Source organism: Euprymna scolopes, chromosome 2 (assembly GCF_053919585.1).
Source record: "Euprymna scolopes isolate OS-2025 chromosome 2, ASM5391958v1, whole genome shotgun sequence".
Classification (NCBI taxonomy): domain Eukaryota; kingdom Metazoa; phylum Mollusca; class Cephalopoda; order Sepiida; family Sepiolidae; genus Euprymna; species Euprymna scolopes.
Window position 1 is genome coordinate 143,714,863 of NC_136483.1, and position 17,428 is coordinate 143,732,290.

Genomic DNA, 17,428 nt, shown 5'->3' on the forward strand with positions numbered 1-17,428 from the left:
TTTTTTTTTTGCTCAACACACACCTCCAAGCACCCCGGCAACGCCGGGCACCCAGGCTAGTCATTCTATATTTTTGGACACTGAGTAAAAGTTGAACGAAAAGTTATTAAGAATGACAGCATAAAAGGGAGACTCAAAACAATTGTTATATGAAGAACTGCAGTATGGTAAACATTCGAGACGAGATGATGTTTCTGACAAAGTGAGGAGAATTGCCTTTTGTTTTTAAACTACCAATTTATTCATCTCCTTCACTTTTATCCTCAAGTGTTTTTGCCTTAATAATTAATGGCTGTTTAGTAAAAGAAAAAAAAAAGAAATTTTTCACCTTTACTGATGTATTCTTAAAAATTAAACTTCCAATCTATATTTCTATCTTTACATTTCCATTAATCAGTATGTTTGGCTTGAGATTCAGAATTTTGAAATTTTATAACATTTGACTAAGAATTTTTTTCCAGTAAAGTTTCTTCAGTCACATTATTTATAGCACTGGAATTGTTAAAATGTATAGGCGTATTTTTTATTAAATATTTGTGAATTCATGATGAACGAGGACAGAAAAGATGAATTGTGGTATCAGAACAGATACTACACTTTTCCCCTAGGCAGAAATCCCAGGAATGAATCTTTTATTGTAATTTGCCTCTTGATACTTCATTCCTTTATATGATTAGGAGAGAGGTGAACAGAATCATTTGCTTAACACAAATTAGAATACCCATCCCAGGATAGGTAAAATAACTTCCGTGTACAGAACAGACTTGCACCATTTTTATGTCTCCTTACAAAGATCTGATGATGATATTAAATTTCATGCCTAGAATCCTTATTCTAATTTTGATCAAAATCCATCGCATGGTTTTGATTATAGAAAATGTCTAAAATTTAAGACTCCATTTTCAAAGGTCTTAAGAAACTGAAATTCGCACTAACAGAGTTCAATTCGCACTAACAGAGTTCAAGATGATTATGTAAGGGAGATAATTAGCATCACCTAAGCAAAAATAAGCATTTTTTGGAAGAGATAATTTGAGACGCTAAAGTAATTGATCGAACAATGAAACAACTAAAAAAAAGACGAGCATAGTCCCGGAAATTGCCTAGGCAGTTTATGAAAAAGAAATCCATATATCTATAAAGAGGTCAAAGCGAAATTGCCTGTCTGCGTGTGTACATTTCCCTACTAAATTAAGCTGTCAATTTTTAGTCTACAGACTCGAGATTTGACATAAGCGCAATGGAGATTTTGGAAAATCTTTTTAATCAGTTTCCAGCCAGAAATTTGGCTGTCAAGGGGTCAAAGTTCAATGATTTGACTTTTCAAAACGCTACCAAACTCCTCCGCACAAATTTGGGTTTAAACACTTGAAATTTTAGATGTATGTTATCTATATATATATATATATATACATGCACATAAAGTTATGAACAGTACACAGAGCCCAAGCAAAGCTGGGTTGAACTGCTAGTACAAGTAAAAAAATCATATCCTTTTGAAATTGAAAAATAAATTTGTGAGCGCAAATATAAATATTAACAAAATTCAATACATGAATACATAAATCATGTTTCATTGGTCGATTGAAAAAAAAAAATGCTTTTGCTAAGTAGATGCTAATTAACTCCCTTACATAATCGTGTCAATCTGTTAGCACCTTGAAATTCAGGGAATCTTGTTTAATTGGTATCTAATGATTTGATCAAATTAAATGCAAACACAAAATTTTTACATCATAGATGGCGTTTGTATATCCCCTTAAAAAAAAAAAAAAAAAAAAAAAAAGAAATTTTTAAATGCCTCAAAGAAATTGAAATTTGGAGAATATTTAATTGATATATTTATACTTATTGTTAAAATATCACAAAAATCAGAGGTATATGAATTTTTACAAAGGGACTCCTACCCTTTTTGCAAAGACTAAAACTAAATATAGCCCACATAAACACTCCTTATGACTAGCAGCTGTGTTCCAAAATTCATAATGATCGGTTGTAACCCCTACAGGGCTGGAACAAATGCACAGGCTTGAAATAAACGTGCACCTGGCTCCAATCCCCGTGGCATCACCTTTACCTCTGTCGAGTGATAGGATTTGCTCCCGTCGCTGTGATTCATTTACTGGTCTCAATCTTGGTCCAGCTTCCAAACTGCGTCAACAGGGCCAATCTAAAATAGACTGCATTTCTATACAACAGCGTTTTACAAACAAGACAAAAGGATTAATTTTTTTTCTCAACACAAAATAATTATTGCACGAAAGTTTCAAGTTAGTATGTTTATAAGGCGTTAGTAACTTCGTACAATTTATAGGTGCCCGCAGCCGTTCGCTAACAAAGTTCCTCGTTTGTTTATCGTTGATGTAGACTTTGAAAGAAAATCAACTTGGAAAAAAAAAACCCGTGGCAAGTCCCAACCAGAAGTGCAACAGGAAGGGGTCGCCGAAGGAGACACATGGCAGTACATGTCGTTCAGATGTCTTTGCTTTTCGTTATATTGGAATTGGTTAGCTGTAACTCCGCATTCTCAATATGGGTCCCAAATGGTCATCAGCCAATTGGAAGCCGTCCCTTTGTCTTTTGCCCTTCACTAGGTCCAGTCACGTTCCATTTCCCAAAAAAGATGGGAGGGGGGGGTCATTTTGATTATTTATTAACAGATTCTTTTTTTCCATCATCATCACTGTTACATCCAACAATGTGAAATCTCCTGGACTCGTGTCAAAAGAACCACACAGAAAACCGACCACTTCTTGACCTAACAGCAAGACTATCCGGTGTTGCCCGGTGCACCATCTGGTCACAGGTTAATTACTTTAAAGGCGAATCTTGTACATATAAACATATACAAACGGTGAAGAAAACCATGAATGTCAATGACAAAAACGTGATTAATAATTTTTTTTTTCTTAATTTTCTTATCAGTTTATTCAAGCTGGGGATGGGGCATACCACATTACCCACTAACTCAGATATTCCAATCAAAAGATCTTTTTAAAATTCTGACCGTTCCTTTAAAGGCAATTGTTTGAATCTCTAACATTTGGTTCACCGGTTATATGCTTGCCAATCAGAAATGAATTTCAATATGAACTATGTACATTCATTTACATATATTGATGCTGATAGGTTTATAATGTAGCGAGTCTCCAAGTATCACATGTGGTCATTTGAAGGAGTCTCTGAAAGATTCAATAGAGTTCCAACTAAAGTAATCTTATCAATACACTAGCAGGCGGCCTAGCGTTGCCCGATCGTAAAATACACTTAAATATAATATTTTAATTTATGCAGATTTCATCTTTATTATTATAGCGGCAATACTCTATTGATTATTATATTGTAATCAATATCTACTGGTGCTAATATTTTTAATATTTATAATTATACAAAATTTAAACCATGTCGGCCAAGTAGTTTCTGAGAAAAAGTGAAATGAACAGACAGACAAACTAAAAGAAATATAATATATATAGATATATATATGTGTGTGTCCTTAAATAGTCAAGCAGGCAAGTTTTCATGGCTTGAGTCAATATAATAGGTCATTTGCTGATATGAATAGTCATGCGACAGGCTGCAATCAGAATAACAATGGGAATGACTGCTATGAAGAAAACATTTATCTAAAATGGAAATTTCTTACAACCTGGTTAAGCAGGTTGTTCAAAAGCCAACGTTAATTGCCGCAACAATTGTGAAATATTTTGTACTAGGAGAATCTTATCGAAATAAAAGAAAATTTGTTTACCCATTATACGGGGTGGAACAATAAAGTTGTCGCCCTAAAGAAAACACTACAGCCTTATTTTAAAGCTTTTATTGAAAAAAAAAATCAATTCAAATAACTTGATTATGTAGTAGAGCCAACATCTATTCAATGTAGCTGCCTTCAGCCTCAATCAACACCTTGATATGGGGCCGGAACTGGGAGCACGCCTTTTCCACAAGCACCTGCGGGAGATGAGCGAATACTCGGCAGATGACGGTGATTAAGATGGCTTTGGTGTTGTGATAGGTCATGTTGATGAGGTTTTCAACGTATGACCAAACAAAGTAGCCCAGCGGGTTCAGGTCAGAGGAGGAGAAAGGCCAGTCAGAGAAGGGTACAAAGTCGTAGCACTCTTTCTTAAGCCAAGCCTGGGTATCTTTGAACTTGTGAACCAGTGCCGAGTCCTGCTGCCACACTCAGGGTCTGCCAGCAATCACCTGATTGCATCAGGGGGTTCACCACACTCTTCAGCACATCCAGATACACTTTGGTGTTGACTTTCAAGCCAACTTCAAAGATATAATGTGGCTTTCACTTGAAACCACACCAAAGACCATAACCGTGGCCAGAAACTTTGTTTTCATCAAACGGAAATGGAATCATGTTGTCTTTTCTAGGGCGACAATTTTATCATTCTATCCTGTAGAAAGTTGACAAAAAATTAAAATTAGTTTCAATAAGGATTAAAATGTTTCATCAAACCATTCAAGTTTTCCTTCATTACATGTGGGATCACTAAGGTTCAAATTAGTGACTGAGAAGAGGAGACAGAGTGAAGTAGATAAAAATAAGTGTCTTTTGAATAGATGCATTTACGTCATGTGTCACAAAAATGAGGTTTTACTCATATTGAACCTCCCCTCTAAAAAAATAGAAAAAAAAAAAAAAAAAAAACTAAAAAAGTTTCAAACAAGTTGGATACAAAAAAGTAAAAAAATTTGACTTTTGAATTTTTTAAAAAGACTAGTGCATTCGCGTGAACTTCAATCTATATATGCTTGGTAAAATCCTAAATTATTGAATTTATCATTATGAATCATCGAATATGTACTCTAGGAAACAGAGTGAGTAACATTGGGATATTAGTTAATTTTTGTTTTGCAAGGTTTACATCAAAACCTTACCCCCACCCCAAGAACAAAAAAAAAAAAAAAAAAAAAAAAAAAAAAACTTAAAACTAATGCTATATCTATTGCTTACACCTATATATAAATGATGGGTATTTTTCTAATAAACCAATAAAATTCTGCCATTTTTTTTTTTTTTTTTTTTTTTTTTTAAATACCACTAATAAATGCTAGTTTTTACTAAAAAAAGTCAACTTATCAAGATTAAAAGCCACTCAAATATAAGGGTTAATGACTATTCTTAGGTTCGGCACCTAACATGCTTCTACACTAGCAGACATTGATAGAAATTTAAACAGCATTAAAAAAAAAAGGGGGGGGGCCTGAACAAGAATCATCCCCTCCCCTAATTTTTAAAGTATGTTTTAGTATGTAGTATAGTTTTCAAGGGTGGGATGTTTATTGCGAAAGCCGTTCTTAACATAGGGAGGTTGGGGGTGTTTATACTATGCTGAGTTAGGTCATAAAAAAAAATACCAACTAATCAAAAATGGTAAAACAAAATGTTTTTATAAACTTTAAAAATTAGGGTACAATGTTTTATTTTAAATTGATCAATTTTCTTAGGGCAATTCTCTAAACTTTACAAAGTAAGGTATAAAAATTTTAATTTAATCTAAAAATTACGTTGGATTTATTTTACATTATGTACATTTTCTTACAATTAAAAAAAAAAAAATTTATTATTAAGCAATTAATGATCTATCTATTCTATTATATAAGAGGAACTTTGTGTATCTGTGTCCGAGTTCGTTCCCCATGGACTCGAAAACGGCTGGGTCAAGTTTTATGAAATTTAACATGAAGGTGCTTTATGTGCCTGGCAGTATTCTTAGATAGGTTTTGTGTCAGAATATCTTTGATGATAATCAATAATCGAAATAATCTGATGAAAGAAGGAACAGGCGATTTTGATTAAAGTTAACACCTTACACAGCCTAACATCACAAGTGCATTTGAGAAGTTTTATTACCACACAAGCCAAAAGGCCTGACGTAAAATCAACAGTAGGTTCTTTGAGATGACAAGGGCGCGTTCGAAATGAATGTTTCTATTTTAAGCACAATTGAAGTATGATACTTGACTTTTGCACTTTAATGCAAGCCATTATACGTAAAATAATTTTATAAAAATCAACAGTGGGTTCTCCACAGTGCAATGGAGACTACAGTATATTGCGAACTTAAGTCACTGCGAGAAGCATGTGAAGCTTTCTCCAGGTGCATTGCGATGGGTCCCCAATTAAAGCAGACAATTAATCGATTTGATTGAAAAATGATTTATTTCATCAATTTCAATGACAATAAAAATATACGAACATGAAACATTTGTTGATCATCATTCAATCCCGGGCAACGTCAGGTCACCCTGCTAGTATAGATAAATAATTTTCCACTAAAGTTTTTAAAAGTTTGTCTTACAAAATGTAATTGAGGCTGTTGCACATATTCATACCAATTTTGATGGATGTGTTCAACGATTCGTTTGACAAGGGTTCCATCCTAGGTCAAGTCACTAAAGGAGTAATCACATTGCTGATGAAGAGAGACAGACACGGTGAGGAAGAACTAGATGACTACAGGCGCATAACTCTGCTTAACAGAGTTAAAGATTTTAGCCAAAATCCTATCGAATCATGCATGTTGTTATCGGAGACTTGCTCAAATCCGAGCAAAATTATGCTGTGAAGGAGAGATTGATTCAGAACAACTTGCACCCGATCCAAATGATCCTAGAGGGAAGGGTAGAAAATGTGAAAGCTGCGCTGATTAACTTGGATCCGTCCAAAGCTTTCAACAAGGTCAACCATTGTTTCCTGCCATCTGTTTTAGAGACCTACGGTTTTAAACTGAACTTCTGCAAATAGATCTCCGTACTGTACATGTGCTGATGACAGTAGTACAGGTTAACGGAAAATGATAAAATCTTCCTCCATCTCCTGGTCAGTGCTGCCGGTTGTTGCCCCGGCTTTCCATCCTTGCATTGGAGTTGCTACTTTGCAGGCTGAGGCATATGGAAGCACAACGCAAAGACGGTGATGTCATCGGCGAATATGGAGAATCTGGCTGGCACTCCATCGGGCAAAGCGATTCTACAAAAGACTGAACTTGTCTTTTGTAGAATCGCTTTGCCCGATGGAGTGCCAGCCAGATTCTCCATATTTGCCGATGACATCACCGTCTTTGCGTCATACTTCCAAAACATTGAGATGGTGGCAGAGGTGCTCTCACATTCCAAAACAATCACAGGGGCCAAAATCAACTGCAGTAAGTCGGTTGGTCTGTGGTTAGGCGCCTGGAGCAGTATCACCATCCTTCCAACTCCTTTCAGCTGGATGGATGGCCCAGTTTAAATCCTTGGCGTGTAGTTCAAGCTGGGCCTTCAGCTCAAAAAGAATTGGTTGGAGGTACAGTCAAATGTCGATAGACTCCTGGCTTTGAAGGAAACTTTTCTTAAAGAGTAGAGCAGAGATGTATGCCAGGTACATCTCTCTCATCCTCTATTAACCGGCTGTACTTTCTCTGTCTGCGAAGTACTTAAAGCACATTGTGCCCAGAATGCCAAATACGGAAATAAATTCAATATCTTGACTAAAACTGATAGTCTGATAATGGTTATAACGATAATGGCATATGGGGGGGGGGAGATATCACTGTTTTAATGATCGTCTTGTAGTGGTTGATGGCGTATTAGAAGCGGAATGGAATTCTCTTGGTGATAGAAAAATTCAAAAATTCACAATTTTGGGAAAGGCTCAAATTACCTATACTATAAGCATTGCATAATAATGATTTCATTATTTTATTGTTTTTGAAATGCTACATAAACTGTTTTGTTGAAGTAATGAGAGTTTTGACATCATCCTTTTATCAATAATTATAGGAAAATGGAACTAAGCAAGAAAGATACACTTCAGCTCTATCTGCAGTATACCAAGCGTTTACTAGCAACAACTACTAAAATGGAAAAAGATGATGTTGCTGCTCTAAAAGTAATCAAAGAGCAATCCAGCACAATTTTTTCAGGTTGATTGAAGGCAAACCTGGAAATAAAACAACTGAATGTGTTATGGAGGAATGGGAATCATCTTACTCCACTGCACTATCATCTTTAACCACACCATCTCATGACGAAAAACCAAAGAAAGGAAGACTCAGTCTTAGTGACCAACCATACAAGAAGAAAAAATAACTACTGTTGAGAGAAATGGTTGAAATAGTTGAGAGGTTTTTTCCAGGAACAAAACATTTCCAAAGAATACGCTCTTAGAATAACTATAAATGAGTGTCATCATACTTGGCATATTTCGGACAATCTTACTAAATGCACAATTCCAGTTGTTGATGCTACGGCCGTCCTTTACAATGTAAAACTCTGAACCAAATGATAAGAATTGCATGTTTAAAACATGGTGAAGTATTCCCCATTAGAAATGACATTGACAAGTTCAAGGTGTTGTTTCATCCAGGGATAACCAGCTGCCAGCTCAAATCATCTGTCAACATCACTTTTCTCCCCAATCAAACACTTCATTGCTCCTATCAATCCCAAACATCCTTGCCTACTAAAGATATCCTACAGCATCCACAATGTTGGGTAGCCGTGGAATAGTGTTTCTGGTCGTAGCAAAAATGGTAGTGTGGACATTGCATCTGAATGAGAACTGGGAGAGGGGGGGATAAATCTTTTGCTGATCAGGATCTGATTGCATTTTTCAATTGAAGGTCAAGATCAGATGTGATAAAAAAGATTACATCCTGTGGCTTTTGAACGAAGATGAAGAAAAGCAACAAATTTGTGTGCTCGTAGAAGAGTCAAGTTTGAGTATGTGTTCCCTGTCTGAGCATGGCGCACACGGTTCCTGGTCCTGTCAGACCCTAGACCCTTTAAGGTAAGCCTTTTCAGCTAGGCGAGTGAATGCCCCCTCCCCCTTCCTGATAGGAAGTCTCCAAGACGCCCACCCTCATTTCTTCTTTTCACATTTTCATCTCGGAAGTACATTACATACTTCCTAACTCCCATCAAGACAGAAAAAAGTGGGTGGTTTACCATTTAGAAAGGGTTGAGAGGGTCTTACTAACATCTGTTTGAATTTTTTGTTTTTCCTCACCCCACACCAATGAAATTATTTTAATAAAAACAATTTATGCATGTTCATATTTGATTTAAAAAAAAAAAAAAAAAAAAGATTAAAGAATCCTAAGTAGGACAGTCCCCGAGTGAATGAGTTATGGTGAATGAAAATTCTAGTTAGGAAAATGATAGACATATATAAGGTACAGTGACAAGGATGACTATAGACCTGTCCCCCTCTTCAACACTTTTGAATGGCCTAGTGCCTAATTTATTTTTGTATTTTTCAGAAATAAATAAATTTTTCAAAGTTATCCTTGTTAAAAGATAATGCATGTAAAAAAAAAAAAAAAAAAAAAAAATACTTCATTAATTACACAAAATAAAAGGGATAAAGGGGTCAGGATTCATCCCTGATATCAATTTGGCATAAAAGTTGGAGTAAATATTAAAAAAAAAATAATTTGGATAAATAACGACCATTTAGGGATATTTTTATAGGATTAAGGGAGCATGTGAAAATTAATTTTTTTAGAAATAAAAAAGGCAATAGAAAAAAAATAGGACTATAAAAATCCAGAGTTTTTAAATCAATAAAATAGATATTTAAACAAAATTATAATACCTATTTATTTGCCTCCTAATGAAGTCGGTTTTTTATATGGAGATTATAAAAAAAAAAAAAACACTCAGTCTAGAAGAGTCTTGCCCTCATTGGCAGAGTATAGAACAGATACTACACTTTACCCCAAGCCAGAAGATTATAACTTTAAAAAAAACAAAAAAAAACATGGTTGTTGTCAAGTTTCAATTTATTATCCCCCAAAAAATGCACAGACATTTTGTTCTAGTTTTTTTTTTTTTTAGTGGAGTTCAAAGTTCATTTTTTAAACAATCAAGATAACCTAAAATCTTTGTTTCACATTGCACGTCAGTTGGTCCGATGCAGATGTATATACTAAATGACGCATTCTAAACATTTTTGTCATTCAATTGTTTTTAAAGTTTTGGTTGTACTGCAATATTGGAATATTTCACTTTTTAGTTTTAATTTTAGATTAAATTGATTTGTCCTAAATATTTTTTTCCACAAGTAAAAATGTACTTTGATTTTTAACATGTATATTACTTCACTTTTAATCAAAAATGATTAAACATTTTTATTTTGAACAACTTTCTATCAATTTACTCATATCTTAACCAGGGTGGCAAAGTCGGGAAGTATACTGTTCAAATCAGTCTGCTAGGATTCCACAAATTCAGTTTCTCATTTTAAGATCTTCCAATATTCAGTAATAACTGCATTCTTGCAAATCCAACTTAGACTCCTTTTAAAACGTCCGACTCCATAACCTTTGTTTTAACCCCTTAGCTTTTAACTTCCATTAAAAGCTGTATATTATATTTTTAGGTACTTATGCAAAATACAGACTGTGCTGCAATAATAACATTATTTAGAAACCCGTGTTTTTTAAAACTATTTTCTACTTTCACGTAAAAAAAAAAAAAAAAAAAAAAAAAAAAAATAGCACAGTTCATATTCTGCGCAAGTACCCATTTTTAAAAAGATATTTTTAATGAAAATGTGAAATGATCGCTTGTGCTTAAAATGTAACAGAGCGCATATAAGCACGTATGAAAATAGATTCCATGAACAAAGCTTCTTAGAAGTGCACGCTTGTGGAACTCTCTCCCGTTTGCCTGTTTCCCACCTGACTACAACTTTGATGTCTTCAAGTCCAACAAACAAATTCCTGATGAATCGCCCCCTTAAGTAAGACACTTTATCAAATCTCCAATACTAACGATTACTACGACACTATCCCATTGATTACTGTTCACGCAATAACCCTTATCCCCGAATGGCTTCCGGGCCTTGATAAGTGGTGACCTCCATGTAAAAAAAACAAAACAAAAAAAAAAGCAGCAGCAGTGAAGAATGGATGGCAAACGATTGTATGAGCAGCAAGATTAGTGTTTGAACACGTATGCAAATTGGCAAGTATGCTCGGGCTTGCGTCTGAAGAAAAAAAAAAAAAGAAAAAAAAAAAGGACACCACGTGGTCAAGAGAAACACAGTAAGAACTGAAGAAGCCAGACGTGAAAAGTGAAGGCGAGAATGGGTTTGCTGTGGCTGGTGTGCGGTCGGAAGAAAGAGAAATACCAACCAAGTTAGATGGACATGTGGCAGCAGGAGACTTTTTAAGTGATGTTAAGATCGTAATAAACGCTTTTGTTAAAAGAAACATGCCGACCTGAATTTATTTATTCAGCACTAGCGGGGGTACCCAGCGTTGCCTGGGTGTTTGGAGGTGTAAAAAAAAAAAAAAAATGTTAGTAGGGAACCCATGATGAACACGAAGGTGGAAAAGAAAGTGAAAGAAAACGTGACATTTTTACCGCTGCACTACAAGGCCATAGGAAGTGAAAAGCGTTCAAATTAAGCGATGTCAATCACAAAGTTGACTTGCTAAGTGAGGCGCAGAAATGAATGTTGGCTGAAGGCCAGTTCAGCTTTCCGCCATTTCATTTATTTGTTTCCCTAGGATGTTGGGGAAACAAAGCTCCCCAGGAAAAGGGGGAACTCGCAAATGAATAGCAATTGTCTGATACGAAGGGCTTTTCCCCACATTGATCAAAGCTAATTGCTTTCTAGACGTGCCGGCTACAAAGGCCAGTGAGCCAATTTTGTTAAATTCAGTTTCGCTTTATTTACACGAAAAAGTCGAACAAACACGCGAGAGGAAGAAATAGCGTGAATTTTATAAGTCGATGTAAATAAATGTAGATAGGACGTCCCTTCGCAAATCGTAGATATTATAATCTAGGGAGCATATAAAAAGTTCTAAAAAAATTAAAGAGAATTTTATTTTTTGGACAAGAAATACAATTAAAAAATTATCAATTTTACCTTTTCTCTACAAATTCAATGTAAAATAAATGGTTGCATTATTTTCGATAAAGATCTTTATCAAAAAATAATCTATTTAAAAAATTTCAGAAGTTTCAGCAACAGAAACTTCATTTTACGTTAAACCTACATAGCAAACTGCCACCTGCTCTGCTTCTCTAAAAACTGAACAGGTAAATTTATCAAAATTAAAAAGTTTAGTGGTCATCTATACATTTACAACAAATAAACACCCCAAACTCCCATGTTAAGAACGGCTTTCAGAATAGACACCCCTCCAACCTCCCCATGTTAAGAATGGCTTTTAGAATAGACACCCTTAACTTTTGTCAGCAAAATCTATAAAGGTTGATGTCGAATGTGAATGATGGAAATGTAAAAATGTACTGAATTTAAAGCGGAACGAAATTTAAATTGGGAGACAAGAGTCACGAGTTCCCTAATTTTTACGCTACCGTTTGTTTATTAAATTGTTGGTGCTCGTGCACAGTGCAGAGAGTGATCCGTGATCCGGATCCGTGCTATTTTTGAAATCGTATTTCCAAGTTTAATTAAAGTTTTATGATATATTTTTTTTTATTCAATTGTAAGGTTGAAGTATAGAATAATAGGTACAAAACACCCTCCCCATGTTAAGAATGGCTTTTTAAATAATAACATTATTTACGTCCGGATCACTCTCTGCACTAGTACCAAATTGTTAAGTGAAAGTACAGATTAGTTAACAAATCCTCCTTCACTTGTTAAAAGCGGCTTTAATAACGTTATTATTTCAACGGCGTCTGTTTATTTAAAGTTATATTTCCAATATGAAACGGGGGTAAAAAAAAAAAAATATACACCCACTCACGCTTTTTCATTCATCGCAATTCACATATCCCGTTTGTTGTTTTTTTTAGTTTTGTTTAGTTTTTTTTTTTTTCTGGAACAATTTATAAATACATGTATATCGTAGAATGAAACGATCGTAAAACAATACTTGACCAATAAATATAATTTAAATGAAATTTAGAAAATTATTCAGAACAAACGGAGATGCTTTATTAAAATTTCTACCTTTTGCCCTACGAGTTGTCCAAGGTAAAACTACAAAAAAAAAAAAAAAAAAGAAAAAAAAAAAAAATTTATTTATTTTTGAGTGATTTATTTACACGTCAACACTTTGGAAATACAAATGAATTTTTTTTTAATCGGTACTTCTGCGGTTTACGGACCGTACTGAAATATTAACGTTCTTATTTAGACACTTAACATTATGTACTTTCATCTAACAATTTAATTTAATAAGTAAAAGATCGAGTAAAAATTGAATTTAACTTGAAAATCCTATCTAAAAACAAAGAAAAAAAAAAAAAAAAAAAAACATTCCCTGTAATCTGCAAAAGTATATAAAAAAAATCGGCGGACCTATACGAGAGTGCCCACTCCTTAAAAGTGCATGTTTTTTATTTTTTTTTTTTTAACGATTATCATAGATTACAGACTTGAGTATCATAACAGGAAAAAAAATAAAAAAAATAAAAGGTACTTGTGCCAGATACAAGTACTTTTATTTTTTTTTCCAATGTGTTGTGCCACCATGCTGAATAACAACTTTGAAAGCCATTCTTAACATAGGTGAGGTGAGGATGTTTTGTAACCATTGTGCTTCCACTTTACAATTTAATAATAAAAAAATATCGTGAAGCTTGAATTTAACCTAAAAAAAAAAAAAAAAAAAAAAAAAAAAAAAAATTGCGGTGGCAAAAGTGTACAAGTATCAAAATAAATTTAATGACTTAAGGGATCACTTTCTCGTTATTACGTCCTAGTTACGTGACACGTCGGTAAATAAATGGGCCATAGCAATGAATGAAGTAGAACGTTATAACCAGAAAGTGGAACCCCCTTCTTAAAAGTCATCAATTTTTTTTTTTATTTTTCACAATTTTTTTCTGTTAATATAATACTTAAGTCTGTAATCTTCGATAATCGCCGGGGGGGGGGGGATAATAATAATAAAAAAAGGAGTGTAAAACACGCATTTTTAGGGGGTGCGCATTCCGCACAGGTCGGCCAAAAAATCTTAAATATTTTTTAATTGAAACAGCAACCGGAAGTGAAGTGGGGGCACGAATTGTCAAGATAACTATATTTTGCTTTTGCTAATAAATTAAAAACCAATTAATTGAGATATGTTTATATAAATTGGCTTTCACTGATCAGCAAATAATTATTTTGTAGATGGCAACTGTTACGTTTCATCTGTATTCAATTTTTGTTATGCTCAGATAAAAGAATGTTAGTGTCATTTAATTCATAAACATCTGTTGTTTTATGGTACTCAAGTACTCAACAATGGGTTCTTTAATGCGACAGAGGCGCAAGCCACGGTAATAGTGACTTGTTTAACGATATGGTCAATAAAGTTTAAAATTAAATAAAATATTAGAATGCGATTGTCTTTCTATTTTACAAATGAACATTTTCATAAAGGCACAAATAAATCATAATACTTGACCTTTAAACTTTAATCAAAGCAGAAATAATTTTATATCATTCGATCATTTTAAGCTTAAAAATTACTTTAGAATTTCGTGGGTGGTGTTAAATAAACACAAGGAAGCCATATTAATTTATTACGAAAATATTTTTGTAAATATCTGATTAAAAAGAAGAAAAAAAGAAGCCTCCCCCATCCCTAGGGACAATGCCCTTTGTAATAATGCCTAGATGGAGAATTAGTGAAGCATTGAAGCAAGCAAGAAGGGTTGTGTAATCACCAACACCACCTATCCTAAACGGGATAACTTGAGTCCCAGTGCTAAAGAAGCCTAGTAAGAGAAGAAAAAAAAATGCATAGACAAATAGAAAAAGACGAATGCCATCTCAGAATTTTTGTCTACTTTATTTAGCCCATAGCTGGAGGGAGGATATATGGATGCAAACGAAATTAATTACCGTACTTACACAGAATTTGAACGTTTTTTGTTTGTTTTGTTTTTTCAACCCGAAGTTTTAGGTTTAGTTCAACAAAAGTCGGTTTAGTTAGGTTCAAATTCTGTAAAAGCACTTTGGTTTTTAACGGTCCCGTTAAACACATCGCGGACACTGTTCTAGTCCTCGTTTTTTTTTTGTTTTTTTTTTTCAATTTTAAATTATTTATTTGGTACTTACGCAGACTACGGCCTGTCCGCCTGTACTATTTCTTAGATAGGATTTTCAAATTAAATTAAAGTTTTATATCTATTTTTAATTAAATTGTTCGGTGAAAGTACAAAATAGTTACAAAACGCCCTCCCCGTGTTAAGAACGAGTTTAAAAATAATTATTTCAACACGATCCGTATTTTGCATAAGTACCATTTATTTTTTGTATTGTCACCCGGACTTAAGGTTAGTGGTAATGAAGGGGCGTATTTATGAATAACGTTGGGGTCTTTGTAATTTTATACTAAAGTTTAATCAGGTTCATTAATAAACTATTATTAGGAACATTAAAAGTCAAATTCGCCTTGATTCATACCATATATCATTGGCGAAAGTGCCCCGACAGAACTCGAACTCGATTTATTATCGCTATCATTCGAAAGTAATTGTGAAATCTTTAAACTTGTAAGTAAAGTGAAATTTCCGACCTGGTTTAAGCCAAGTATTACGATTCATTTGTGCTCTTCAAATCCAAGAAAACCTTTTCTCGTGCATATGTGTCGTATCAATCCGGATTTTTTTTTTCCTTAACGTTATCATATTATTTATTACAGCAACGGCTACCACTTATAACATAACGAATTGCATTACTTAATATCCTGAAAACTATTTGTTTGCGGTAAACGTTTTCATACCCTAACTATAAAAGTCGTCATTTTAAAGGTGATTGTTAAGGTGGAATGCAAGTAAAAGTTTACCATTATTATATATATATATATATATATATATTATATATATATATATATATATATATATATTTTTTTTCATCGCTGGTCTGGTGGCCATTTATATTAACGATCGTCATTGTTATCAACTAACGGTCTTACTCCCAACCTCCTCAGGTTAAGAACGGCTTTCAAAATAAACACCCTTTGCATGTAAGTCTTCAGTGGGACAACCAGACCACATTGATCCAACTATGTTTTAACATCACGATATTTTGTTTTCAATGTCTGTAAACAGGTCTGGGGCGAGGGAGGTGTAAAAAGAATATTTAGTAAATTCCTATTTCAGTCACGTACATTAGAGTGAAAGGCCGAAGGGTTTTGTCACCCATCCCCCCCCCACTTTTTTTGAAGATCAAAAAACGATTTATAACTAGTTTGCAAGAAATGTTAAATTGTCGCTCAGTTTTAGAGAAATGGTGACCATGTCAAAGTTGTAGTTTCAGAAACAAGATATGTCAGAATTATCTCCCTTTCCGACCCACACCTTCTTATAGAGCTTTGATTTCCGGATAAAAACAAAATCACGAGTTAGAATTAAAAAAGAAAAATAATTTAAGTAATAACCAAGTTGTTTTAGGATAGTGTTGAAATCTATTTCACTCTAAGTATTTTACGCGACTAAAATAGGAATTTACTCAAGTTTATTTTTATGTGTTCAGCGTTACTTTACAGTTTAAGAAAGCAAAAATACTTTTGGTTCAGGTTATAACAAAGAAAGAAAAATAAATAACCATGGCCGCCGGCGATTAAATCAAGTAAAGTTACATTTTCAACAATCACATTAAGTTAATTAATTTTTTTATTGCTAGACTAAAAATGTAATGCAAGACTTGTATACTGGACGCGAGATTTTTTTTTCAATCCTTTCTGATATACAACTGGATCCCGAGTTTAATATAGACATCAGCTGATAAAAACAATCAACATGTTTAAAACTGAGCCACGACCTCTGGCCGAAGTCAAAATGGAGTGACGTACCGTCGTAGTAGTTTCGTAATATTATTATTATTACTACTGCTTACCTTCCAATGTCTCACACTGTACCAAATTCAAGTAGTCCGACTGTTTTAGTATGCCGCCTTTGAAGCCTCGAACAAGGCCTTCTAAATAGCCGTGGTCAACGTTGAAAGAAATTTCGGACATCATTTTGAGAAGTTTTTTTGTTGTTGTTGTTTTCAGAATGTACGAGGGAAGGGATAAGAATTAGATTCTAAGTGAAGAAATTGACACACACACCACACGCTTTTCGATCATGTGATCACAGCGCCATCTCACGGCCACGAAAACACTCATAGTTATCTCCTCCTGACACCGCCTTTTTTTCTGTTATTTATTTAATCTTAATATATACAATTTGTCACAAGATTAAATGGGCTTGCTTCACCCCAATTTTCGTAGATTGTTACATTTCTCGGTTTTCGAAGTAGGGTAAAAATAATTTTTCATGAAATTATGAATATATATGAATTTTTTGTAAATAAAATTCATTTAAAACCATTGGTGATATTTTAAGTAAGGTAGCCCACAGAGTAAATGTGGTATTGTAGTGATTGCTGAAGTGATGGAAAAATGGTAAGAGAAAAAAAACAAAACAACACACACACACACACACACAGTGCTTGTTGTTT

General features: G+C 34.0%; 1 protein-coding gene across 1 annotated transcript in view; it reads right to left on the reverse strand.

The window, feature by feature from the left end:
- Nucleotides 1-17,197, reverse strand: part of LOC145296998 (V-type proton ATPase subunit d-like) — a 58,768-nt gene extending 41,571 nt beyond the window's left edge. The window contains exon 1 of the mRNA XM_080143220.1: nucleotides 16,823-17,197. Within this exon, the coding sequence (XP_079999346.1) occupies nucleotides 16,823-16,946 (124 nt within the window). The 5' untranslated portion in view covers nucleotides 16,947-17,197. The remainder of the gene's footprint in view (nucleotides 1-16,822) is intronic.
- Nucleotides 17,198-17,428: the final 231 nt, after the last annotated feature.